Source organism: Scardinius erythrophthalmus (genome assembly GCF_964197995.2).
Source record: "Scardinius erythrophthalmus genome assembly, chromosome: 20".
Taxonomy (NCBI): domain Eukaryota; kingdom Metazoa; phylum Chordata; class Actinopteri; order Cypriniformes; family Leuciscidae; genus Scardinius; species Scardinius erythrophthalmus.
The window spans coordinates 18,848,261-18,868,123 of record NC_138240.1 but is presented as its reverse complement, the minus strand read 5'-3'; the positions used below and the strand labels follow the sequence as shown (position 1 = coordinate 18,868,123).

The window sequence follows — 19,863 nt, the reverse complement described above, 5'->3', positions numbered from 1 at the left end:
GTTCCTGCCCCAAGGACTGTCCATATTCCCAGACCTGTTCTGTCCCTGTTCCAGTCTTGTTCCGCTGAGACCACCCGTCCAGAGTCTCGTCCCGCCAAGACCACCCTGCCTGTGTCTTCTGTCCCCGAGCCTGTATCTGAATCTGTTCCTGAGCCTGTATTTGAATCTGTTCAAGTAGTATCTGAATCTGTTTCGGTTGTATCTGAATCTGTTCCCGAGCCTGAGTCTGAGTCAGTTCCCGAGCCTGAACCTGAGTCTGTCCCCGAGACAGAATCGGTTCCAGAATTCCCACTCAGCCTCCCTCTCCCACCTCCTCTCAACCCTTCTTCCCACACTGCCTGTCAGCCCCTCAGCTCCTCTAACCACCTTCGGGGAGATGGGGTCGCCATGGATCTGCCAGCCGGCAGCTCCAGCCTGGTTAGTGGGTCCCAGGTCTCCACCTCTAACCTCCGTGACCAGGACTCTACCTCGGCTCGTCGATCCATCCTGCCGGGCTCCCTCGTCGGCCTGCCCTCGCCTAGGGACTAAACACCTTTGGCTTTGCTCGTCCCTTCGTCCCTCTGGCTCCGTTGGGCTCCTTACTTCCTCCAGCTCCACCTTGGTCCTCTGTCGCTCCGGCTCCACCGCAGCCTTCTGGATCCCGGCCTGCGCCTCGGTCGCCAGAGCCGTCGGCATCGCCATGTCCCTTGGGATCCTCAGCATCGCCCTGGCTCGTCGGCTCTCCGGCTCCATCCGGGGCTCCTCCCGGATGAATAGCGCATCCCACCTGCTCTGCCCCCGTCAGTTGGCCCCCTGGAGTCATCAGCCCTGCCTCCACCATGGCTCCTCCCTCCGTCGGCTCTGCCCTGGCCGCCTGCACAGCCTGCTCCGCCCTGGTCCCTCCTGCCTTCTGTCTGCCCTTCACCTGCTCTTCATCCTCCTCCTGAGTCCCCTCACTCCGCAGTTGGTCTATCTACGGCGCGAGGACGCGCCTACCGGGAGGGGGGAGTACTGTCTCATGCCAGTGTTTGTTTGTATTAGTCACATGTCTTCCTTTGTTCTGTTTTCCCCGCCACTCATTTGATTCCATGACAACCTTTATCACTTAATTTGTATCACCTGTGTTTAGTCATCATCTAGGCTATGTCACCTGTGTTCTGTTAATCAGTTTTTGTATTTAGTTCCATTCTGTTCAGTCAGTCTTCGTCCGATCTCTGTCCTACTAAGTGTGTGTGAACCTTCTGCCTGTCTGTTACTGTTTGAATTATATTGTTAGTAAAAGTTTGCATTGGAACTTTTGCACTGGAACGATTCTCCCTCGTCTTCTACCTGCACCACACCGTGACAGGATAATACTGCGTGCCTCTCAGATTTAATCAAAAATATCTTAATTTGTGTTCCGAAGATGAACGAAAGTCTTACGGGGTTGGAACAACATGAGGGTGAGTAATTACTGACAGAATTTTCATTCTTGGGTGAACTAACCCTTTAATCAAAGGCCTCGCCACCTCATACAGGTATAAGATTTATATAAAAAATAAAACACTTTTAGGATTTATTTTCACACAAAATCTGTTGCTCCATAAATGTTCAATATAAACAAACTGTATTTTTTTTTCTGCAATCATGTACTATGGATTGCCCCATTGTACCCTACGTATGGGTCAGGGTGCATAATGATTTTAAATTCATTCAAATTAATAACATTTAATCTATTAAATTAACATATTACATTATTTATCGATTAAATCGTAATACTGTAGTTTCTTACAAATTAAACAAATTAAAAAGTATTCTTGTTTTCACTTATAGCAAATCCTGTTCTCCCTGGGCATCCCACCTCTATAGAACAGGCAAGTATATTTGACTGATTGAGTACAGACGTGGGCAACCTCATAAACAGAGCAGGGATTTGTCAAAAATACACGTTCCTTCATGTAACAGATGTCATTCTGGATAAAGCATTATAAGGAGTAGGCTATATGAAACTGTACCCACACAACCCTAGTGCTGAGATAGCACAGTTGTTGCTGGGAAACAGCAGTAACCTAGAAGCTTGAAAACAATGACCAAAAAACGTAACCAACACAATGACACAACACATAGCCAGAAACAGGATGTCAAATCCAGCACAACATGGGTTTAGTTTAGATATGCCAAATGCATGCAACGCATGCAAAAAATTACATTTACTTCTTCTGTCATGTTTGACTACTTTCTATTTAATTGGTTAGGGAATTAATTGTTTGTTGATAATCATTAACAGCAAAATATGGCTGTTTATGCAGTGAGGGGCTTAAGTCTATAACAGAGGCAGGAAAAGCATTTGACGATTCAAGTAGGCAATGTCTGTCTCATTCTATCTCTCTAAAAACTCCTTTGGGAATGTTTGTGAGAAAAAGATGAAGAGAAAGCGAGTAAGAGATTAAGAGAGACAAAGTACAAGAGACGTGGACACCTTGCGTCTGGAAAAACAGTTAGAACTCTCTTGGTTATTCAAATAGCACACTGAGATAACGTGAACAGAGCTTGCTGCATGGAATATTGTCTCCCACAATGCAATGTGCTCAACTTTCCTTTCCAATGCGACAGATGAGCCAAAAGTAATATCACCCACAATTTGACAGCTCTTTCTTGATTCCTATTCACAGCCTGAAAATTGTGTGTTGTTTTTGGATAACCTGAATGGATAACCTGAATTATGAGAACTAGAGACATGCTCCAAACAGACATATACCAAGAGTGTGTGAGATACAGTAGTTGTTGACAAAATGCAAACCATTGAGACAATTTGTGCTTATTAATTTTAGAGGGATCAAATATCTGAACACAAACTTAACAGACATCTCAAACTAATTTAGTATGTGTTTTAATTCAGATTGTTATTGGTCGCTTTACATGTTAGTCAGAAGGCCTCTTCCTACCTAAGTGGGCAATCCTTTACCAATTGAAGAAACTATAGAGTCAATACCTTATGCCGTCACTCAATAGTCAGGCCTTGCTGCCAACTAGTCAGACATGTTTTTGTATAAAGGTTATCACACTTACACTATTTTCACAATTACATAATGATTATTCATGAGTTTTCACTGCATAACAACAACAAGCAAATTGGAATTGTTGAGAAAAGCCACAGCCAACTGTGATTTTGGGCAGCAATGATTAGAAATAAGCTCGGCGAAATCCTGCTGGGACTGCTGTAGTCAACAAATGATGCATCTAATCCTGCCCTTAGAAAAATCGACCAGATGGAGGCATTTTAGTAGGATGTTATGCAAACATTGGTCTCAAACCTGCCTTGATGTCTTCTTACCAGTATTCTGCCTGAGAAGTCAACATTTTTCAGGTTTCAGACACAGCCAATGTGTGCAGACCGTCCTGTGTCACTATTAAACATTAACATTTGCATGTCTAAAACGTTACACATTTTTAAATGGTTTGCTGAGTGGAAATTGTGTGAACTCATGTTGGATTCTTGTTTTATACCGAAACCACTCAAACAACCGTCCTTCCATTTTATGAATGTCTTTTTCTGCTTCTGCAGCCAAACTCTCTTTGTGCTAAGACCACTAATTGCTTGGAAACCACACAGTGGCAAGATCTTTTCAGATATTGTGATGTGCCTCCTTGCAAAATCACAGGAACTCATTGTTGAGGCGGATTGTTCTGATAGGGGTACACAAATCATTTGTATTTCAAGCTTTGGAAAAAGAGATTTAGAAAAGTGTGACGGAGAAGGAAATGACTGGCACACAGCACAAATAACTGTGAGCAATTAAAGAAACATTTTACCCAAACAATGAAAATACTTTGCAACCCAGTGTGATTTACTGATTTACTTGGTTTACAGTAGAACACAAAAGGTGACCACTCAATATAATAAAAGCAAATGAGGAATGACAGAATGAGGAAGGAGGGCTGTCCAGTTCCAAAATTATTATAAAACTATTTTTTAACTCTTCGATTTGAATTAAAAAGAAAGTATTCTTTTGAATCCAGTTTTTTAAAAGAAGAGTTCAATGCAGTTAAAAAAATCTTAATCACAAATCTTGTGACTTCAGGACACCTAGGGTATGTTCGCTCACACTTGTAGTTCGACACACACACACAAAAAGGGATCAAAGGTAAGGTCACAACCTAATTGGACAGCTTTTATGATGTGCATTTTACAACTGAACTTACTCTGAACATCCAAAACATTGCTGTGTGCAAAATACACTTGTTATATGCGTGTACATACTGTATAAGGTGGTATTTTTCTAAACTGCACCAGGTATTCCTCTGTTACACACACAAATGAAGATCTACTGCAAGGAAACACAGTTCTCACGCCTGAACCGAACTGTAATGGGCAACATTGCTCTAATGATGAGAAGATCCTTGAGCATTCTGTCTTTTTTAGCACTGCATCTTGTGACATCACATCCCGTTTTTGTCATTTAGATGTCTTTGGTCCATGCTGTGTTCATATTTCAGTCAAACTGCACCAGAGAACATTTGAAAATGGACTGAGAACCCCTGAAAATATGGGTCTCGATCTGCTTGTTTGGTGCACACCAGGATTCAGATAGAAGCGTTAACACGTACTTAAATGCAGTTGAACCAGAGTTCGTTTTAATCAAACCAAACCTGCCAAGTATGAACACACCCCATATAATATAGGAAACAACTAATTTATTTGCACTATACTATTAGGATTGATTTAAGGTCCTTTTGTGTTTTGTTTTGTTTTTTAAGCTTGAGAACTCCAGTCCTTTTTCATTGTTATGCACAGAAAAGAGTGACCCGTGTATGATTCAAAATGTATTGAGTTCAACAGAAGAAGGAATATGAGGTCATATGAGGGCATGAGAGTGAGTAAATGATGATAGAATGTTCATTTGGTTCGTTCCGGTAAATTAGTCCTTTAAGAGTTCACACACTCATTTTTCATTTGAACTATATAGCCACTAAAACTCTGAAGGGAACCTAAAATGTCAATTGTATGCAAATCTCCTAACTGAAAGGGCAAAACTTTAATGGGGCTATTGCGCTACTGCTCTAAGCGCTTAAGGGTCTCTCCAAAGAAAGCGCTACTAGAGCCTAATACTTCAGTGAGATGTGAGCTGGCAATGAAATGGCTGTGATATAGGCCTTAGTTTAAATTTGCTTCATTAAATCATTCAGGTCTCTAATGCCCAAGTTCTTAGAAGCTACAATTCTCCATAGAGCTGCTACAATAGCTTACATTCGATCAATACCAAGAGATATGTCTTCCATGAAATAATCTAATGATTGCTATGAAAATGCCATCAACCAATGTTACATAACCCGACAGAAGAGATATGCCTCATATTTGTTGTTAAATTCCATGGCAAATCTGTTTTACAACACTGAATAGGCGAGCCAGTGAGCTGATTGATCAAGTTCTTCCTGGCAGAACGAAAATTCTTCTGCCTACATTCAAATCTAGTCTTTATTCATGCACGCTTCCCTTTGCTCTTCGCCACGCAAAAAAAGAAAAAAAACTCAATCATGTAGCCCACTCATGAGAAATAAACACTTGCAGCAGCAAGCCTCCACAGCTGTAAAACAAGTTAAGCTGTCCTTTAATTGCCATAAACATGTGCAAAATACAGACGTGAAACGGCTGAAGCTGTAGATTTAATCAGTCGGTTACATCTGGGATGGCAATGAAGAGAGAGAGAGACCGAGGCCAGCTGTTAAATTTGTGTAAAAAAAAAAAAAAAAAACTAAGTGCATGGAACTGATGATTTCAGCTTCTTAAACATGTTTTACATACAATATTTGCTTATTATTCAGCCCAGATTTACATTGATAAATCATGGCGAATCAATATAAACCAGCTTAGTGGTTTCTTAGTTAAAATGACATTCAGACTAAACTGCGACTACAAAGACTAAAGACTTCCCAAGTTAAAGCCAATTTATGTTTAGTGTTCCAATATTCAGAGCGTACTTTATTTTTGCCTTTGTGAAAAAATAAAGCTCTTATCCTCAACCAAAGTTGCATTTATTTAACCCAAAATGTTATTTATTAATGTGACGGCAAAGGTGAATTTTCATCATTCCTCCAGACTTCAGTGTCACATGCTCCTTCAGAAATCATTATATGCTGATTTGCTACTCAAAAAAACATTTATTATAATTATCAATATTAAAACAAGTTTTTGCTGATTACAATTTTTGTGGAAACATTAACAATGATACCATTCAAACATTTGTGGTAAGATTAAAAAAGAGAAAAATGTATACTTTTATTCATCAAGGATGCATTAAATTGATCAAAAGTGACAGTGAAGAAATTTATGTTACAAAAAAATTCTATTTAAAAATGTATTTAATAAATGTAATAATAAATGTAATAAATGCAGATAAATGGCATTCATTGAACTTTCTATCCATCAAAGAATCCTGAAAAAAGTATCACGCTTTCCAGAAAAATATTAACCCTTTCATGCATGAATTATGATATCCTCAGTCAGGATTTTTTTCCTATGTGTTTTTATTGCTCTTAGGGCATGAAAAACAAGAATTGATTTTTATTTAATTTTTTTACACATTTTTCAAAGAGATCTTCAGATGTCCACTTGAGTGGACAGGATGCGTTTGGTTTAAACTTAAGATATACTAGATTTAATATAAGACAATAATCAAACACATAAAGTATGTGAATTTAACGAACTAATCAATACAATTATAACAAATCATGTGAAAACTAAAAAATATATACAAAAAATCTAAATGCAAAATATTGCAAAGGCTTCATACAGCTTCATACAAGTTGCACTTTGCGTATCTTTGATATCAGAACATGAGGACGTGATTCCATCAGATTTTTCTACAGTCTGTCAAGGTACAACTGTGGAAACCACTCAGATGCTCCCTCCAGTGCACCAGAGTATGGAGATTTACCCTTATTAGCTGATAATTCTGATTATGTTCAAGATGGACATGCACATTTCTATCATAGCCCTCCTCTGAGAAAACCTAGCGATACGTTTTTTCAATCTCATTTGAAATGATCAGTGTTGGGGGTAACGCATTACAAGTAACATGCATAACCCATTCAGATTACTTTTTTGATGTTACAAGTAAAGTAATGTGTTACAAGTAACATGCATTACCTAATCAGATTACTTTTTGATCTAACAGGTAATTAACTACAAGTAATGTGCATTACCTAATCAGATTACTTTTTTATGTAACAAGTAAAGAAACGCATTACAAGTAACATGCATTACGTAATCAGATTAATTTGTGATGTTATGAGTAAAGAAACGCATTACAATAACTAGGGGTGGGGGAAAAAATCGATACAGCATAGTATCGCGATATTTTCTGTGGCAATACTGTATCGATACACGGGCGCCAAGTATCGATGTTTTATTATTTAAAAATTACACATGAGAATTTAATTTTGGTAGTAGAATGCTAAAAATGAATGTGGCGGTGCGCCACAGAATCAACACCGGCCGTCACATATTGTGTTTCGTTATAAAACATTTTTTTATGCAATTTAAAACACGCAGCGTATTCATTCAGCTGCATTTCCTTTCCCTGCTGCTCTCCCTCCTTCTCTATGTCACTCACGCATCTCTCTCACAAGCAATTTTTTGTCTCGCCAAAGCCTTATTTGTTCGCTGAGTGATGTGCATGACTGCTGCGCTTGCGATAGGTGCCAGAGAGAGAGAGCCGCGATGGCGCGCGCACCCTCGCCGTCTTCTGTCTTGCTCTCTCTCTTGCTCCCTCGCGCATATTAATCAAAATCAATTGAGAATTGACATGATGGTAAAAGATCGGAAGACCGAAGGTTCACGTGCAGCATTCGGGTATTTTTTCCCTGAATTACTGCTGGGTGTTGTGCAAAAAAATAAAAAAAAATAAAAAAAATTACGTTGCCTTATCTTCTCTGAAAAGCGTTCCACACATTCAGCTGACATGAAAAACACTTTCAATAAACAAAACAAAATCCAATGATGAAATGTTTTCTGTGTTGACAAATCTTGTACGATGTCCTGACTGCCGGGATAATCACACGCGTTGTACAAGTCCGCTAATGACACGTCCGATTCGCGAACTAATGACTCATTTGAACCGATTCAACCAAAACAATCTTTTAGTTTAGACTGTTTGGGTAAATGCAGTTGGGTTGTCAAGGTCAAAACTCTAAATAAGATGTGAATCAAATAAACTTACTATAAATAATGTTATGTCATTTTTTTACTCTTACACTGAATGTTTGGATTTTGTGAAGGTGTGAATCATTTTTGATTTTAATATTTAATAAGTTCTGTGTAACAGATTATTAATGCAGATTATTAACGGAGATTATTAAAATTGATGTGACATGAACAAACAGATGTTGACAGTTTTCCTTTGCAGACATAATTTGAAGTTGGAAAAAGGTAATAAATTGCAATCTATTGCAGAATATCGCAATATGTTTAGAATCGCAATAATATCGTATCGTGACCTAAGTATCGGGATAATATCGTATCGTGGTGCCTCTGGTGATTCCCACCCCTAACAATAACGCATATTACATAATCAGATTACTTTTTGATGTTATGAGTAAGGAAACGCATTACAAGTAACATGCATTATGTAATCAGATTACTTTTTGATGTTACGAGTAAAAAAACACATTACAATAACGTGCATTATGAAATCAGATTACTTTTTGATCTAACAAATAAAGTAATGCATTACAAGTGTCATACATATTTAATCACATGACTTTTTTCAATGTCAATGAAAATTACTTTCTAATAATACAAGTACATTTATTTACAGTAAAAAAGTCACTGCAGATTAAGTTTTTAAGTTTTAAATTTCAAAAACAATATTCACATTATAATTATGAATTGTAGCTGAAATATAGCAGTTGATGCATGACGTCCACTACAGTGGACATGTGATTAATCAGAGTTTTCTGTCAATCTAAAATCAAAACTTGGAAAATTTTACTGTGATATGACTCATTAGATATTGCTTGATGCTGCAATATTTTTTTTACCTACAAGAGTCTCCTAGGATAGAAGGAATGGGTGGATATTCTGGAGCAACTTGGCATGTCTGACTCACCCTTGGCCATCTTAGTTTGGAGGGGGGAAAAAATCGAAACACAAAGGCTTGCCACTTGATTGCAATTTATAGGATGATGCACAAGGGTCCAATGAAGAGATTGATGTGCAACTTTCAAGATATTCAAGAAAATGCATTTTTAATAGCTGTCCACTGTAGTGACCACTATGCGTGAAAGGGTTAAGCAGCACAACTGATTTTAACATTTATAGTAATAAGCAATGTTTCTTGAACACCAAATCAGCATATTAGAATAATTTCTGAAGGATCATGTGACACTGAAGACTGGTAATTCAGCTTTGCAATCACAGGAATAAATTATATTTAAAAATATTAGGCGGTGGAGGCGCACATAACATTCTGGAAACTACTCAGGGTAGAGCTTTGTTCAAAGATCTTGTGGAATTTATGGAAAGACAGGTTGGCATCCTAATGGATCCCTTGTTTGGTAATATTAGGGATTTGCCAACTATCACAAGACCTGTTAATAGACCAAGGCTATTGCCACTAATGGACCAGTGGAATCTGGGGAAACCTCTAAGAATATGAGGATAGAATTGCCACCAAACAATTCTAAAGAGATTCCATTATGTGTGAGGTGTGCTAAGCATCATGTATTGGAGTACTGTCAACAATTAAAAAGGAAGAAGCAAAGGGAAAAGATGGACTTTCTAAAGGAGAAAGAGCTTTGCTTTGGTTGCTTAAGTGCTGGGTACATGAGTCGTAATTGTGGCAAGCGGCTGACTTAGTCAGCACCATCCCACTGTGCTTCATGTTGACAGATATACGGCCAATTCAGAGGAGGCGGAGGTATGCAAATTCTTAGGATCTGCCGAAACATGTGGTCATACAGGGGCCGGAAAAGATCGCTGTCTGCTTTCTATCTTACCAGTTCAAGTCAAGGCCAGTGAAGGAGATCAGATAATCCAGACGTATGCATTCCTGGATCCTGGCAGTTCTGCGACTTTTTGTACTGAAAGTCTTATGCAGCGGCTTAATCTTTCTGGTAGAGGAACTCCGTTTCTGTTACAAACTATGGAACAGGAAAGAGTTGTATCAGCATATTGTATCTCAGGTTTGGAAGTGTCTGCTACTGATGGTAACATCTTATATCAGCTTCCACAGACGCTCACACACAGAAACAAATGCCTGTAAGTTCTGAAAACATTGTGTCTAAAGGAAATTTGTCTAAGTGGACGCTCCTAAGATGTTGGAGCCTTGGGAAGTCATAAACAGCCATGGGGATGGCCCTTATGCTATGAGAACGGCATTAGGTTGGGTCATCAATGGTCCTTTGCATGCAGGCAGCTTTGAGGCTGAAGACTGTTCTGCAGTGGTTAAAAGGATTTCTGTGTGTAGATTGGAGGAGATGTTGTTTAAACAATACAACTATGACTTCAATGAGTGAGCTGCAGAAGAGCAAGGATTGTCAAGAGAGGCTATTAGGTTTTTGGAGATTGCAGAGAGTTCTGCCAAGCTTCAGGACAATCATTATGCCTTGAAGTTGCCATTTAAAAGGAAAATGTGTATCTTCCTAACAATTTATCTGTGGCAAAACAGCAGGGAAATTCAGAGAATGGCAACATTGAACACAAAAGCTCTTCAGAGAAGAAGCATCAAGAGATAGAAAAAGAGCAACTTAAGCATAAAGAAAAGCGAAAGGAAGAACAGTTCCATAGTTCTGATGGGAAATATCAAGATAAATAGAATGACTTTGTAGAGGATGTAGTGGAAGAGGATAATGGCTATCATCACTCCATCAAACTTGAGAAGTCACTCAAGAGAGAGCGGGATTAAGATGAGTAACACAAGGTAAAAGTGAAGAATGAGGTAAAAGTGAAGAATGAGAAGAAGGAAAGGAAAAAATGGAAAGAAAGATACCACTGGAAGGAAAAAGAAAGCCAAAAAAGATGGTTCCAAATGGAAGTTTCTGGAACATAAAGGTCCTGTGTTCCCCCGCCATATGAACTCCTGCCAGGCTATATCAGGTTTATTATGATGATTCACATAAACACAAGGACAAATATAAAGACCAGTGTTATTGACAGGCCTGTAGGAAAGCTTTGTTTTTTACACAAGTCTATGGGCTAAGGGGTTTTGTTATAAGCATCATGTGTGTTTATTGTGCTCACTATTTGTATTTATGAGTGACTCTTTGTTATGTGTCGGGAATTTGTATGTTTGATTCATCCCAATTAGAGGCCGGTATGTAAGAGCCATTTTGTCTTTATTTAAATTTTTTAAAATATAAAAATAAAAAACTTTATTTTTGTTATGTAAGGCCCTGTCTCAAATGGCACACTCCGGACTTGTGGACTTCCTCAGAGTCCACACTTTGGTGACATCATGTAGTGCAGACCTCGATAAGTCCACGAGGGCGCATTGAAAGGTATTTTTGGGACAGTCTCGATCGTCACGCTGGAAATAATGGTCTGGTTGTTACTGGACAGGAGAAATAATTTTTTTGCGATCCAACGTCTTATCTCCATGTCAACAGCCTAATTTTACAGTTCTATATTTTGATATTGTGCATGCCACCTGGGCATTAGACAATAGATACATCATGCTTATTTAAATGATGTATACAGTTGTACATAATAATACATAATGTTCCATTTGAACTAAGATTACAATTTTAACACATAATGAAAATGTGCATGAGTTTCAGATGAATTTACAGGTTTCAATATTCATAATATGTTTACATATGACTCAGTAAAGCCCTGACATTCAGTTCTATTTATTTAATGAATCATAATGCGATCGTATTATTCAACGTGCCATTATTATGTTTGAGACATCAACCACTGGTCGATGACCATGATGTTTGTATAAACTGTAGGTTTCAACTGGTAAAATGTACATCTAGGTCATAAAAAACGTAATATTTTCTTCTCAGCCATGTCAACAATTGTCCGTGAGCGAAATCTCCTCCAATCCGTTGTCTGATTGGCCTTTCGCAAGGATTCCTGGGTAGTTAAAGTGTGTGGAGCCTGCATCTATGCTGAGCACACTTCAGAGCGTTAAAATGCTGAATGGGACGGCCTAAGGACTCATAGCTTCAGCGAGCACAAGCAATTTAAGTCCACAAGACCGAAAGTCCACATGAAGTACGCCATTTGGGACAGGGCCTAAGTGTGTGTCCAGCAGGGGTCTCTCTTTGGGTAATTGATTACTGAATATAGGTGGGAACCTTCCTTCAAGTGACAGGTGCTGCACACAGTTTTTTGACCGCTACGCTATGCTACGCTAAATTATGCTATGCCAAGATAAGTTATGCTATGCCATGCTGTGCAAGAGGAAATCTGTACTGGTGAAGGACTTGGAACTGTGGATTTATTGACTGTTTGTTGGACTCTTGCTTACCAGAAATTAATACCAGGCAGTCACGGTAAAATAAATCTACAATGTAAGCATATTTACCTGTGTGTGGACATTGCATTGAATAACAACCCGAGCGTGCGCGTCCATTAACAAGCACCCTCATAATTTGCAATAAATAAGCCAATCATAATTTGCAATATTACTGTACATTTTGATATATTTTTTAGATACATTTTCAAGCTTTACTTCACCTTCTTACAGTAGTCACAGACAATAGAGCTAAGGCAATCCTAAAAATAGACAATTGAAGACTTCTTTCTGATTAAAACGTAATTTCAAGCCGAGCACATAGAAACTTGAAAGATGTGGAGGAACAAAGGGAGAAGAAACCGATAAAGGGTACAAATGGGGATGGGAAGAAAAAAAGGAAGAGGCAAAAGATAAGGGAAGGGACTGCTAAGGAAAGAGAGGGGTAGGTAAGAGGGATACATGGATAGAAGGAGAAATGCAATGTCCTTCATTGCAAAGCAAAGCTGATAAGGCCTTAATTACAGTATTCCATTCCATGCTCACAGAGAGGCAATTAAATGGGACAGAGTATGACAAGAAAGAAAGAAAGAAAGAAAGAAAGAAAGAAAGAAAGAAAGAAAGAAAGAAAGAAAGAAAGAAAGAAAGAAAGAAAGAAAGAAAGAAAGAAAGAAAGAAAGAAAGAAAGAAAGAAAGAAAGAAAGAAAACGAGGGGCATGAAGTTCATCCCAGCATGGAGGCACATTTCCCTGCATGCTGCAATTTCCTGCCCAGCGCCTTTCCATGTAGCGCCCACCACTGAGCCCAATGCACAGCACACACCATCATTAGGAAGCCATTGGCTGTCACTTCCCATTCTTTATCTGCATGACTTCAAACCAGCACTGCCTACTTTACTGCATTTAGGCTTATTAATACAGACAGTATTTACTAACAGTGTCTTGGAACAGTGTCCATATTTGACCCAATCATGGTTTGAAACAGTACTGTAAATCTATGTAAATACTGAGTAACATTTTAAATTTCTATTGAAGCTTATACAGGTGTGCACTGGTTACACTGGCATGTCCAAATTTGCATACTTTTGCACTACTCTTTTTGTAGTAGAAATAGTGGGAGTTATGTGTTCACAATGAAAATTCCAAAAAGAAAAAGTGCACTTCAAATAACTGAAATTAACCGAAAATAACCAAGTATGGAATGTTAAACACTTTGTGCTCTCAACTGACAACAGCATTTTGGGGGGCTGAAAACAGGTTTCAAAGTGCAAGTTTTAAAAAAAACTATAACATTCGATAACATTAGCATCTCTGTGTAAACTTCAAAAACGCGAACTTGTGAATACGATGACGTCATGCACATGCTTATATTACAAAAGAGAGAGCTTCCATAGATTAGCAAATAGCTAAACTTGTTTCATAATATTCTGGATGGCAACAGTTGCTAAAGTATGATTTGGTTGATATGGTTTGTATGCCAGCACATAGCAATTAAGAGAAATATACTGTGACCGAGAGAGCTCAACGCACTGCAACTGAAGAAAACGTATGCACATAGAAAAAACACCAGCACATTCATAAAACATCTTCATTAGTTTGTAATAAATAAATGATAAAATCTTAATTATTTGAACATCCTGATCATATGTATGAGTATTTGCAGCGCGTTTCTGTACTTGTTTGCGTTGTGAATATTTGCAGCGGGTTTCTGTATATAGTTGCATTGTGAGTATTTGCAGCGCATTTGTTGTCAAACTAATGAAGATGTTTTCTTAATTTGCTGGGCCCGTATTCATAAAGAATCTTAATGCAAAGAGTAGCTCCTAGTGACAAAATTCTAAGAAAACTCTTAGAAATGTGGGCGTTTACTCTTAAAATTAAAGAAAAACTCCTAGTAAAGAAAAAAGTAATCCAGAAAGCATCTTAACCCTTAAAAGAGGTCTTAAGGTCAAAATTGTTAGAAGCACGAACGAGGACTTTTAAGAGGCTTAAGAGTTTCTTTAGCAGAGGAGAAAATGGCAGAAAGACGAAGAGGGAGAAATGTGTTGCAGACAATGGATGACAGTGAGTTAATAAGACGCTATAGATTAGATCGTGCAGGGATCATGTTTGTGACTGATCTTTTTAGAGACACCCTAATATCTCCGACACAGCGCAGAAATGCCATAGCGCCTGAAATGAAAGTAATCACTACATTACGATATTTGGCAACTGGGAAAATTCCATGTTTGATACATTAAAACCAACATTCAAACCACTGCTTAAATAAACATGCCAGCAATCAGTGTAACTGGAAAGAGTGGAACAATTTTTATCATTCTAAGCAATCAAATACCTTATAGGAAATCAACAGCATGGTAAATAAAAAAAGGATTTATATACACATATATAATGTGTGTGTGTGTGAGAGAGAACGATCAAATAGGAAAAATTACGCATGTAAGTTCAAAGTGGAGGCTTAGAATAGACCCTATACTTAAAATCACTTTTTTTTCCCTTCTTGGACAACCAGCCAATCACAGTCTTCAAAAGATTGTGTCATACATAGCAACGGGGTCAACCCCGCCTCCTCACTAAGATAAAAGTTTTTGTATTTTCCTTACTCAGAGTTGCTCTCAGATCGGTCCCGAATCGCTCTTAAGCTAAGACTCCTAGTATTATGAATACAGGCCTGCTGGAGTTTATTTTTTTTTATTTGCATGCATTTTCTTCAGTTGCAGCACGCTGAGCTGTGCTATTTGCAGCGGGTTTCTGTTTTTAGTTGCATTGAGAGTATCTGCAGCGTGTTTCTGTAATTGGTTGCTATGTGAGTATTTGCAGCGCATGTGTTGTCAAACTGATGAAGATTTTGTCTTAATTTGCTGGTGGTTTTTTCTATTTGCATGCATTTTCTTTAGTTGCAGTGTTGAGCTTTCTCGGCCACCGTAGAAATGTGATGAATAACAATTGATTTCCACAAAAAAAAAGACTAATGAACTGTATTAACTGTGCAAACTAATGAATTGTGTTAACAGTGAATTGTGTCCTTAGTTTTAGTCCATTCTGTTGTCATTTCACTGCGCTAGTTTTAGAATCAAGACTCAGTGTGTTTACATATAGCCTATGCATCCATGGAAACACAATTTGCTTCACTGGCAGAGAGCAAGCTTTCAGATATCTCTCTGGGCAACCACCAGCCTGATTGCATATTTCAAGACCGACCAATTTGCATATTCATAAAACTTGAGTCCCAATTGGGGGGCTTTTAAAATATGCTGATTTGGCCCACTTCCAGACATCTGTTAATCACAATTTGCAATGTCACAAGAATTGTGATTTCTTGTGATAAAACATATGTGGTATCAGCCGCAGGATCTTGATTGCAGTTTAACAATGTTGTTTTCAAACAACTTAGCTCATTTTTCTCCACTATTAATTAGTGCATGTGCTGGACCCAAGTGGATAACAGATAAATACAAATCACTTTTAATATAGCCAACATGGCCTTTTCACTCAAAAGCTGAAAAAATAAAGATCACGGTAACAATGAAGTACAAATTAACACTAATAAACAACATGCAAATAGGTATGAAACAGCTTCTTCTTTTTTTTTTTACATACACATTTTTTTTTAAATAGGTTTTTATTGGCATCTAAAAACGGAATTAGATGCAGCAAGTTTTTAGAGTTTTTTTAACTAGCAAAACTTATCAGAGTATTTTAATATTTCCTGCATGCCAGGGCTTCCACGATGAGAGTCTGGATGTGGTTGCTGCTTGCCTGCCATTCTCGCTCTGTCTGCACAGCGTATGTGAATGCGCTGTTGACTTATGTCTGCGTAAAAAAGCCTGCGCAGTGGTATGCAAACACACATTGACCGACAGGGAACACATGCTAATAGGACTGTTCTGACCGAACGATACGATTGAACGAACATTCTATGGTCCTACGCCTTCCACAGACGACATATATTTATAAAAATACATTTAGACCCCTCAACAGAGTGATTGCTATCAGGATATGAGGAGACTTTCAACCAGCTTAACAAAAAAAAACAATTTCTGCAGAGAATCACCTACAGCACCTTTAAACATCCACGGAACTTTTCCATTCCACAAAAGGTTCTTTGTAGTGGAACAAGGTTATTCAGATTATTAAAAAGGTCTTCACACTAAAAAAAAAGTTCCAAGAAAGGTTATTTGGGGAACCCAAATTGGTTCTTTAAAGGCATCATTATAGGGAGAAAAAAAAACTTTTGGAGCCTTTATTTTTAAGGGTGTAATCAGAAAGTACTTACAGTATGTCTTCCTGGTCAGGTCCTCCACCACCTCTGGTTTGAGCTTGCTGTTTGATTTCCCCATGCTCTCCAGACCTCCTCAAGATAGTTTGTGTGGTCCAGCGTGGAGCTGAGGTATACCTGAACTCCTTACCACTTAAGGCAGAATCTTAGAGACCCAAATACATCAACAAAGTGAAAAACAGATCAGCACTGCCAACAAATCCAAGGAAATCCATCCATTGTGAATTTTCCTCTCCTTTTTTGACTTTGTGGGCTGTTGTAGATCTAAAGTCACTGTTAGGATCCCTCTTACCCAGCAGGTCTCTCAAAAATCCATCCTCAATTACGGCCGCCTCTGACAAGTATCAATCCTCAAAAAAAAAGCCCATTCATTCGGCTGCCATCATGAGTACGAGTCTCAGATGCTAACCGTATTCAGTCTGATTCTTCAGTGGAGAAAGCAAGGCTTTGAAATGTATCAAAGTGCCAATGGTTACAGGAGACCCTCGCCCGCTGCGTTCTGCCTGCTCTCTCACTCACTTGAGCGCCAGTTCTCTCTGGCTCTCCACCCACCCTCCCTCTCCTCTTTTTCTTTTTCTTTTTACTCCCTCCCTACGCCTGTCTTGTTAGCTCTGATAGACTCTTAAAGGAGATCCCTTGCTCTAGTTGTCTTGGCAGCTGAGATGAGGGGTTTAGTAAAATTAAAAGAGAAGGACAAACTTATTCCTGCTTATTTTTAGCATTTCACGCTTTGATGTCTTTCTGGTAGAAGCCAACAAGGATCTACAATACTACTAAACCCTGGCTGTGATTATTGAGTGCAAATATTGTAAAGATGGCAAAAAAGCTAGATCGAAATCATATGGTGAACAGGGCTGCTCAGATCCTCTGTCACTAACAACATCAGACAATACATGGAAGCTGGAGATAACCAATTTTTCAGTGTCTCAGTCAGCTGATGGCACTCTATCAGACAAAAGACATTCACCTTCTCCTAGTAACCACTGTTTGCTTATCTCCAGGCCTGTTCTTCCTCACACCTTCTGTAGTTCAAAGCAGCAACTTTTGTTCGCCAAGGTCTGGTTGTCCAGAGAAACCTCCAAACACTGCAGGAACAAACAGCAACAAGGTCAGACTGCATTGGAGGATAACAACAGTGTCATGAGACCAGCAATCTTGATAGACCCACTGAGAGATGAGGGGGAAATCGCTGACCACACAATCTACATGCAAATAACTCTCACACTTGACTTTCATGAGAATGATTTTATCCCTCAGCCTGTGTAAGGATGGCACAATGCACTGTTCCTCTGCCAGCAATGCAAGTGCATCGATATCCTAAACTGGGGTCAAACTGAATTAGTCAAATTATGTTAGAAGCAGTCTGAAGGATTCTATATTTGGTTAAGAGTTGTAAAGTTCAGTTACTGATTCAGCTATAGTATGTTTAAAACAATAAAATGTTGCTTGTTCTGGGAGCTAAGAGGTGATAAACAATCATGAATCAGATATTAATGCCAAAAAAACAACAACATTGGTATGAATAACTATTTAACTAATAGGCTAAACGAAAGAGAAAAATCTTCCTCTGATCTTGTTATCAGTAACTGGAGGGGGGGGGGGGTACTTTGAAATGTTTTGAATCAAGGCACAGAACACAAAAATAGTTCACATAAAATAATTTCACACATGCCAACCAAAACAAGTGGTGAGACCAAATATTACATTATAGTCTCAATGCAACACTGAGCACCAAAGCTAATAACCTCCTTATATCTGCTACAATCACTTTAAACTCTTTACAGTGTGTGACTGTATAACTTCCGGCACAATCCATAAAATGCTGGAATAATCTTGTAGCCGGGTGAAGAGATCTTCACCTTATTAACTGAGAAAGAGAAATAATAAATAGCTATATTTCTTTATAAAGCATGTAAATATTGTGCATCTTTAATTTCTGTGACATCGGGGAGAAATAATAAAACTATTTGTTTGTAGGTCAAGCAATATGGGTTTGCAATGGCCATTTAGTGATACCAATATCTAGAAAACGCAATGGCTTATGCCGATATAGCATAGGCTACACAATATACACAATACAATTTAATGATAATAAATGGGGTTTACACAAATATGTATGCAATACAAAAACGGAAATGTCATTGCAAAAGGTTTAGCAAGTCTATACACTTACCTTTCAAAAGTGCTGCGCTGAAGCGCTTTGGGAATGCATCTTTGTATGACCACCAGCTGTGAATTATGTGTGTGACACGTCACACGTGTGTGTGGCAAGCTCTCCCTTTCTCCTCTCACTCTTGTAAAAAGAAAATGAGCAACGAGCGCGGTAAAAGAGGTGTGTGTCTCCGTGTTCATGGCCCATGCCTAAATTCATGACACATCAGTTTTTTAACATAATAAAGCAATCATGGTGACGTTACAGTTTTACTTCAATGTTATACTATGGCATATTTTGCACAATATCTGCAATTCTAATGTCATCTAAATAAATATTATACAATTATACTGTCTGAAGAACATACTACATTGTGATTTATAGTTAGGCTATAGCCTAAATAAGGTAACGCTAACTTAGCCTATTTTTGCTGAATAGCCTACTTGGCCTATATACCATGGTAATTTGGTTGGAAGGGGCGTTCTCATGCTGAAGTCTAGGATTTGACTTAACAACAACCCGAGGTTTTGATGAAACGATGTATGTTTACACGTTTTACAGTCATTAAAACGATAATAGCCTAGGGGACGTTTTGACAGTGTTCCAGCGACCTCTGTCACATCAGCTGTTAACAAACGTTCTCTTTAAAACATAACTGGACTGAATAAACCGCTAGGCTACCTCGTATTTTCTTTCACTGAAAGCTTAAACTTTTTAGCTGTTAAACTTGATAGATGACTTGTAACCATACGAACTCTAACAGCACGGTGAATAAAGGCATCTTGCCATCCAAGCTACGTGTCGTCCTTCTCCAGTGTCTATCTGTTGAAACGCAATGTTTTTTGAATGAAAGTCGACGTCATATGACACTTACCGAGACGTTTCTTCTTCATAGGTCGTCAAGCGTGTGTTTGGCTTTCCTCCTGCTCTCTCTGAGTGTTTGTAACCTTTAGTCAGACGGGACTTTTCCCGCAGACTCTCCAGAGGCTGGACAAACTAAACTTACCACTCTCCATT

At 38.6% G+C, this 19,863-nt stretch overlaps 1 protein-coding gene across 5 annotated transcripts in view; it reads right to left on the bottom strand.

The window, feature by feature from the left end:
* ncs1b (neuronal calcium sensor 1b) overlaps positions 1-19,863 on the bottom strand; it is a 45,755-nt gene extending 25,892 nt beyond the window's left edge. The window contains exons 1-4 of one of the 5 annotated variants that reach the window (XM_081348914.1): positions 19,721-19,835; positions 18,868-19,055; positions 17,662-17,779; positions 16,692-16,839 (exon numbers count right to left, since the gene is read on the bottom strand). In XM_081348914.1, coding sequence (XP_081205040.1) covers positions 16,692-16,755 — 64 coding nt within the window. In that variant the 5' untranslated portion in view covers positions 16,756-16,839; positions 17,662-17,779; positions 18,868-19,055; positions 19,721-19,835. Of the gene's footprint in view, positions 1-16,691; positions 16,886-17,661; positions 17,780-18,867; positions 19,056-19,720 lie in introns of those variants that run through there. The other 4 variants (XM_081348913.1, XM_081348915.1, XM_081348917.1 and 1 more) reach the window with 4 other exon arrangements.